The sequence below is a fragment of the Gekko japonicus genome, unplaced genomic scaffold (assembly GCF_001447785.1).
Source record: "Gekko japonicus isolate JY-2015 unplaced genomic scaffold, Gekko_japonicus_V1.1 scaffold1297, whole genome shotgun sequence".
Lineage (NCBI taxonomy): Eukaryota > Metazoa > Chordata > Lepidosauria > Squamata > Gekkonidae > Gekko > Gekko japonicus.
In genome coordinates, this window is record NW_015169815.1 from 39,021 (window position 1) to 47,757 (window position 8,737).

General features: G+C 47.8%; 1 protein-coding gene across 1 annotated transcript in view; it reads right to left on the bottom strand.

Annotated features, from left to right (window-relative positions):
* CECR6 (cat eye syndrome chromosome region, candidate 6) overlaps window positions 1-3,295 on the bottom strand; it is a 4,787-nt gene extending 1,492 nt beyond the window's left edge. Inside the window, exons 1-2 of the mRNA XM_015417166.1 lie at window positions 3,283-3,295; window positions 295-439 (exon numbers count right to left, since the gene is read on the bottom strand). Coding sequence (XP_015272652.1) covers window positions 295-439; window positions 3,283-3,295 — 158 coding nt within the window. The remainder of the gene's footprint in view (window positions 1-294; window positions 440-3,282) is intronic.
* Window positions 3,296-8,737: the final 5,442 nt, after the last annotated feature.

An 8,737-nucleotide genomic window follows, 5' to 3' on the forward strand; every position in this document is an offset into this window, starting at 1 on the left:
GGGCGGGCCGGCCAGCCGCAGCCCCCCGGCCGGGCACCCCGCGAGCAGCCTGCCCGGCTCAAGGCAGCCCCGGGGAGCGCCGCGCGGTGGAGGCGCCGGGGATGGGCGAAGGCGGGGAGGGGGCTGGGCGGAAGCCGAGACCCGGCCTGGATCGTCCCTTCCTGGCGTCGCCGGGATCAGCGGAAACCCGGAGCGGATCTGGTGGACGGCGAGGGAGAGAGAGAGGGAGAGAGACTCCGGGAGTGGATCCAGGCGGACAAAGCCCAGGCGGGGGGTGGGGGGGGGGAGTGTTGCCTTCGTGCAGCGGCGGACCGAAGAGAAACCCCCGCGCGGATCCTGGCCGGGAGCGAATCGTCGTCCGGGGCCTCTGAAGGGTAGGTGGGCCGGGAGAGGCGGCAGATGGGGGGCGCGTCCGGGCAGAGCCTGTGGAGTGAAGCGGCTGCCGAGTGCGGGGAAGGCAGGCAGGGAGGGAAGGGGGGCACCGGATCGAGCAGGAGGCAGGAGGGTACCTGGGAGCAGCAGCTGCCGCTGGATGGCCCACCCCCTCGCCTCTCCCTTCGTGGCAACTGGGTGGGCGGCCGGGAACAGCAGCAGCAGCAAATGAGTCACTTATCTGGGAAGCGGCTGCTGTTGCCTAGGCGAGCGCCTCTCACGCTCCAGTCTACCTTCTTCGAGGATGCCGCAAACTGAAGCTCCTTCCCTTCAAAGGATTAATTACCCCTCCCCCCCCCCGCAATATCCCTTAATCACCGGTGGTCGTCAGGGAGAGGGGGGGGCCTTTTGCCTTGACCCACTTTTGTGTGGGAAGGAGAGCGATAGCCCCCCGCAGTTGCAGAGGACTGTGCTTTTACTTATTTACACTGAATTATTGCATAAAGCCCTGGCTGGTTTAAAAATCATTCCAAGAACAGAGTTTTACCACCGTACAAAACGCAGGCTATAAAAACAAAAGTTTGCTATTAGAGAAACTCCGGAGACCAGAGCCCATTTAAAACACAAAGTGCATTTTTAAAGATCGCGGAACATCAGCTCTAACAGAGCCACCCACCAGGAAAGCAACTGGGGCTTCAGATCACATGCTAATTTGCCCACCCAAGTCATTAAGAGCAACCATGTCACAAGTGTCTGAGTAACCTTCAAGGGAAAGGAATGGCATCAATTCATGTGAATGTATCTGTACATGCTGAACGGCAGCCAGAGCATGCCTGTTGAGTGTGGTTAAGAGCCTGACTACACAATGCGCAGAACCGTGCGGCATTTCTGGATGATCTCCCCACCCCAATGCACTTTACCACCTCATTCTCATCAGACTGTAGGTCCCTTACAGGGTCAAATGGAACCCTCCTCAGGTATAGCAGACGAGCACTTCAGCACCAAAACCAGACTAGAACCAAGCCTGCCCTCTGACATTCTGGTTTGCAATGTTCAGGGGATTCCCTGCTACCACCAAGTGTACAAAATACGTGAGCCTGAACCACATATGTGATCCTGTTTGCAAAGGTTTGTTTATTTATTTGCCGTCAAGTCACAGCTGACTTACAGCAACCCCACAGGGTTTTCAAGGCAAGAGGAGTTCTTATTTAGCCACAAGGTATAGATAGGGGCTCTGGGGCAAGTGATGCTCTGTCTTCTTGGTGCTTGGGGGGGCCAACAGTGGGAGGGCTTCTAATGTCCTGACCCCACTGGTGGACCTCCTGATGGCACCTGGGATTTCTGGCCACTGTGTGACACAGAGTGTTGGGCTGGATGGCCCTTTGGCCTGATCCAACATTGGCGTCTATTATGAGGAGATTGGATTTATACCCCACCCTTTACTCAGAGTCTCAGAGCAGCTTACAAACTCCCATCCCTTCCCCTCCCCACAACAGACACCCTGTGAGGTAGGTGGGGCTGAGAGAGCTCTTTCCACAATTTTCCTTGAGAGAACAGCTCTGACAGAACTATGGCTTGCCCAGGGTCATCCAGCAGCTGCGAGTGGAGGAGTGGGGAATCAAACCCGGTTCTCCCAGATTAGAGTCCGCGCACTTACCCACTACACCAAACTGGCTCTCGGAGGTGGTTTGTCATTGCCTACCTTCACATCACGACCCTGATATTCCTTGGAGGAATCCCAGTCAACTACTAGCCAGGGCTGACCCTGTTTAGCTTCTGAGATTGGACTAGCCTGGGCTATCCAGGTCAGGGCTTGCAAGGATTAGCAGTAATCATACAGCGGAGTTAGAACAAGATTGAGCACCAGGGAGCCCAACTGCAGTGAAAGCAGCAAGAAGATTCCTTTCCGAAGGAACGAGGTGGTGGCGCTGAGCTTCAGTAAAATAGGAAAGGAATGTAGAGAAAAGGAATGCTGTATAAACGACTTAGAAGCAGAGCTTTGTGCTTGTGTTATATGACCCTTATATCTACAACTTCACCTTGTAGAGTCTTCTGGTATAGGTGAGCTGCTTTGTGATATTTCTTCCATGAGCTGACTCCTGACGGCCTGAGGCTCAGAAAGCCCCCCCCCCTGCTGCAGGAAACGGAGCTGGCCAGGGGCGAGGAGGGGCTGTGTCTTAATTGGGCAGCCCGGTGGGCTACAGGGAAAGTAAGAGAGGCCAAGTTTTGTGGTGCAGGCAAAAATTCGTAATGCAATGACATAAGCTTTGGCACCGGTTCATCCTCATTTCACAGAAGCTCTGCTACAAGCTGTTGCTGCAGCAGGGCTGCGTGGTGCTGGTGACCCATTTATTGATTAGACATTTCTGTTGACTTTCAACCAAAACATCACGGTAAAACCAGACTTTTTTCCCTCAAAAAAGCAATAAATACCAAATTAGTAGCAGAGTAAATAAGAGCAGGGGCAAGAATTCAAAATCGCCTAGTAGAGAGGGAGATGACAGAGTGCAACTCTGTAGATTCTCCTGGACCTCTAAACAGCTTTTGGCACCATCAATCATGGTATGCTGTGCTTGGTGTAGTGGTTAAGTGCGCGGACTCTAATCTGGGAGAACCGGGTTTGATTCCCCACTCCTCCACTTGCACCTGGCTGGATGACCTTGGGCAAGCCGTAGTTCTGATAAGAGCTGTTCTTGAAAAAAAGAGCAGTTTCTGTCAGAGCTCTCTCAGCCCCACCTACCTCACAGGGTGTCTGTTGTGGGGAAGGGAAAGGGAAAGGAGTTTGTAAGCCGCTCTGAGACACCTTTGGGTAGTGAAGGGCGGGGTATAAAATCCAAACTCTTCTTCTTCTGGAGGTACCTATCTGGGCTGGGATTGGGAGGCACCATTCTGTGGTGGTTCCAGTCCTACCTGGAAGGTACATTTCGGCATCTATTTGTTTACTGTTTAGATTTCTAGCCCGCCCTTCCCTGCATGCAGGGCTCAGGATGGCTCACAACAAATTTAAAACACAATAAAAAGAATACAACAGTAAAACATTCTACAGCACAATAAATGCCCAAGATTAAAAGAGGGCAGTGCACAACCCCCCCCCCATACTGATTGAATAGGCTGGGTCAAATGGGGGGGGGAGACGGGAGGCCAGAATAATGGGGAAGTAGCGCTAGGGGATTGCTGCTCAGCCCTTTGATCTGTGGGGTCCCACAAGGCTCCTGCTTTGTCCCTGTGCTCTTTACCATCTGCATGAAACCTCTGGGTTAGGTCATCCAAAGATTTGGGCTGGGTTGTCTCCAATACACAGATGTCTCTCAGCTCTACCTCACACTTCCAGCTGATCCTGTGGAGGCTGTAGAAACCCTGAACCAATGCCGGTAGGCAGTTTTGGGATGGGTGCAGGCTAATAAACTGAAGCTTTATCCCAACAAGACAGAAGTACTACTGGTGAGTGGAAGGTCTGATCCTTGTAGTACAAAGCATACAGCAAGTATCACCAAATGCCCAGGAAAATGAAAATGGCTTTGCTTACAAACTCAACAGCAGGTAAAATAATGTGGGGTTGAAGTTCCAAAGTGCCATAGCAGAAAAGGCCCTAGTGGGATTTTTTTTTTCCCCAAAGATGGCATGATACATTCCCTACAACCCATGCTAGGCAGCAATCTTGGAGAGGCAGCCCCTTGTGGAACATACTGCAGTAGTCTAATCTAGATAGAATCAGCACACTGGACAACTGTGGACACTCAAGGAAAAGCTGCAGCTGGTGCACAAACTGAAGTTGTGTAAAGGTGCTACATACTATCATGATGTTTTGTATATCTTCTGTCAGCATGGATTCAAGAGTATCATCGAGTTGTGAACTTGCTTTTGTAAGTATCAACGCTCTCTACATGGGGCTGCCTTTGTCGCAAATCTGAAAGCTGCAGCTGGTGCAGAATGCTGCGGCCAGGCTGTTGGTGGGCGCCCCTAGGTGGGAGCACACCCGACCTGTACTGAAAGTGCTGCACTGGCTGCCTATAGCATACCGGATTCGCTTCAAAGTGCTAGTGCTTACCTTTAAAGCCCTACATGGCCAGGGTCCGGCATACCTGAGGGACCGCATTTCCCCACATATGCCCCAAAGAGCACTTCGGTTGGGGTCACAACACCAGCTGGTGACCCCGGGCGCCAAGGAGGCCAGGCTTGCGGCAACGAGGGCCAGGTCCTTTTCAGTGGCGGCTCCTATCTGGTGGAATGAGCTCCCGGAGGAGATCAGGGCCCTGCGGGACCTTTTGCAATTCCGCAGGGCCTGCAGGATGGAGCTCTTCCGCCAGGCTTTTGAGTAGGAGCCGCCACTGCCACTACCACCACCGCTCCACTATAGAGCGACACCCCCGGAGGGCCAAGTAACTTCTATCTACGGCCCTGGCCCCCCCCCTTCTGGTATGCAAGATGTTTCACATCTTTCTATTCTTGCATCCTGATTGTACTGAATGTTAACTGTTTTATACTGTATGTACTTTGTGCCTTGTTGTAAGCCTCCCTGAGCCCGCTCGCAGGGAGGGTGGGGTATAAATATAATGAAATTAAAAATAAATAAAATAATATCTCTGTTTTTGTACTGGATTTACTTCTGTGCTCCGTTTTAGAACATTTAAAAAAATGATTTGAATGGCTTTGTGTGGTTCCAGTATCTGTAATTAAGTTGCCTTGAAGCCCAATTACTGAAAAGGCAGGATATAAATTAACAAATAAATGCACTCACTCTTTTGGAATAGCTGGCCCATAGTATAGTGCACCATGTACATACACAGCACATTTCACTTTATGCATTTATAATAAGCAGGTAATACCAAGCATAATTATCACATTTCAAATGTTCAAAGCACACTCGGCACCAAACATATATTAAACATTAGAATCTGGCACTAAACATGCTTTAAACATTGCAATCTGACACATACATACTCCAGATTAAGACCTACTGAGTTCAAGGGGACACCCGGAGGGGGTGGGGGGAGCAACAGTGGCTAGACTATGAGCCTTACAGTGCTAAATAGAGTTACAGCCTTCTAACTCTAAAGCAATACTGTGTTTAGGAGCTGTAGTGTAGGATGTTAAAGATCTGAGTTCAAATCCTCACTCCACCATGAACTTTGCTGGCGGTTCTTGGGCCAGTCTCCTTAACCTACTTCACAGAGCTCTTGCGAGGAGGAGGGGAGAATGATACAAGCAACATGAAGCTCCATGGACAAAAGGTGGGTTTAAAAATGCACTCTACATTAAAAAAAAAATCATAGATCCAGTTAATATGTGGCTGAGAGGGGATTTTAAGCAAGGGCTTCCCGCCTCAATCCTACCACTCCGCCTGCTCTGAAAGAGTCACATATCTTGCCAACATTGTATAAGCACTTTACCAGTCCCCATGAAATGGTTATGACCACTCATAGACTTATCGTGAAGCCTATTGGCAAAGATGAGACCACACAATCTCTCTGGGGAAAATCACTACTCCAGAACAAAAAATGTAAGAGCACAACTCTCCTGTACTTGATTTTTTTTAAAAAAAGTGTGGTGGCACTGGGTGGTTTTTTTTCCTGGCTCCACCTTTTCTAAAGAGAAGGTAGAAGTAGAGTCATATACAGTGGATTAACTCCTCCTTTGGTCATGGATGTCTTTGGAGAAGTCATTGGCTTTTATTCAGCCCAAATTTATGCATAGGAATTTGCCTGGGGAGGATGCATGTTATTTCAAGCATGGCCTGGATGAGTGCCACAATACAAACGTACATCTGTAGGCGTGACAGCTGTTCGTGTGGAAGCCGGCTTCTGCGCCATGACCTGTTCCTGGAGCAGGGTGCTTACCTGTAAAATGGAAACATGCAATAACCTACTTCTTTCTAATAATGTTATGAAATTAAGCAAACTCCAGAGGACAGCGTGATGTGGTCCATGGGGGTCACTAAGAGTCTGACTCGACTGTGCGACTGAACAACAACAACAACAACGTAATATGATAAAAGGAAATAGGACAGAAAGACCAAAAAGAATAGCTGTAAATCTCATTGAATGCTTTTTTGCTTCCTTTTTTGTTGTCGCATCGCACCCATCTTCGAGGCAAGACACATTCAGAGGTGGTTTGCCATTGCCTGCCTCTGTGTAGTGACCCTGGTGTTCCTTGGTGGCCCCCCATCCAAATAACTGATCAGGGCTGACCCTGCCTAGCTTCTGAGATCTGGCTAGACTGGGCTATCCAGGTCACGGCTGAATGCTTCTTAAAACTCCATTTGTATGATTTCCAATGCTTGATTTCTAACACGTGATCACACCCACCAAGCAGTCGTACCATCTGGTCTAGGAACTCCACCCCATCCCCATCCCAGCAGTGCGCAGACTAGTTGTAATCAGAGAGGAAACAAAAGCACATCCTCAGAAGTTCCAACCTCTATTATTATTGTATTGCAGAGCTGAATCTTGACATTAAAAACACGTTCTAAACCCAAGGCCTGCGGAGTGCCTGACTTAAATTAAGTCCTGATTATTCTCAATACTCAACTCGTTCAGGGCCAAATCGCAAGCCAACAAGCAGGGACTTGGATTACAAGAATAATTCAGAACAAAGTTGGAGTCCAGTGGCACCTTTAAGACCAACAAAGAGTAATTCAGTGATATTGCCTAGCTCTAAATTAGTTCCTTATGTATTGATCCTGTTTATGAGCCAAAACTGAATGGAAAAAAAAACAGATTACAGGAATTAAAAAGTACATATTATATTAAAGTTCAGTACAAATGGCGCTTAGAGAAAGCATTCTTGGCTTCGCTAGGTCCAGGCATGCTCAAAGGGTGTGCCTAGCTGCTTCTTGCTCTCTGTCTAATGGCATCATCAATTAGAATCAGTAAAGCACAATGGAATCTTTTACCCAAGTCGGACCTTCAAGGACAAGCTCAGATAACTTTCCTTGTGGGTAAAATTTCAGAACAAAGCCAGGGCATTTCAAAAATAGCCAAAATAAATTGGGTATTATGCAAGCATCCTCAAGTTGCTGGAAAAAGCAAGGGGCAATGAAGTATATGCAAACACACACACAAATGGTTTGTCAAGAAAAACAGAAGACTGAAAGATTTGAGGGGGAGGAAGGCTTAAAATACGGCTAAAAGCCCTAATTACATCTTTCCAGAGCTGTCAGGAGTTGGCAGCACCAGAAGGGGAAGCACAAAAGGAGAGTAAGACGATTTGATGCTCTTCAGACGGAGGGTGTGCAGGCACCAATTACCACTTGAGTAGGAAAGGAACATCTTTCTAGGCTAGAAAGTAGAAGGATGGATTACTTATATTTAAGATGGTAAGAACTGCAGTAAACCCAAATCAATGTCACAAAGGAAAGGAAACCAGCGTGTGGTAACTGAGGGTTATTTTAATTCACCCGATACATACAGCAATGAACTTCACTGAGATCTTCCAGTTTTCCCATCGCCTTATTCTTCCAGCTTCAGTTCACCATTTCTCTTCACTAACTTCCTTTCTTCAGCATGCATTCCCTTTCAACACTTTGTCTGCAGGCTTCTGCCCACATTTATTTCTCATTTGCCACTTTCTGGCCTAAATATGATCTCTTACTCGTTCCCTCTGTCCCAGGCTCAGCCACTCATGACCCTGAAAGTTCTATGAACAAAGCCCATAGCATTTGTTTTAAATCATATAGGCTTAATTCTTATTAGGACTACAGTATTGGGGGGGGGGGTTACGCCTGCTTCCCCCTCCAGTGTTTTCCAACATGAAATAGCCCAGGATCCATTAATTGAATCACTGGGGCAAACATACAGCATTGCATCGAAATGTACACCTATTTTCCATGGTATTTTGTTTTGCCTACTGTTCATAGAACCCCTTCCTTCCAAGTCTTTAAAGAACATTTAAAAACTATTTTTTTGTGTGTTGTGTCAAAGGTCTCTTGCGTTTATTCAAGCTCCTGGTGTGTCTTCCCTGCTGTCTATTTTTCCACCTCCCTGTTTCTCTGTCTTTGTAAGCCTGCTGGCAGGTACAAATATCCATTGTCTATTTTTACACTGCACTTGGATGTAGGTGCTACATAAATTCTCTCTCCATGCACAAGGTATAATGCTGCTTCTTTGGAGAAACACCTTTGCCTATCTCCTATGCAATACAATATACAGTGCACTAACATTTCATTGTATGGCACTGTATCGCACCCCAAATGCAAATATATGGACAACAAACTGGTTTGAGGTATTGCCTCAGACCTGGCAAATTCCCAGGCCAAGTATTATATCCCAGTATTACATTTTTATCCCAACCTTGAGCCAAGGCAGCACCTGTGGTTCTCCCGTTGCTCATTTTATTCTCAAAAATGAACTAGAGCTTCAATAGTTAA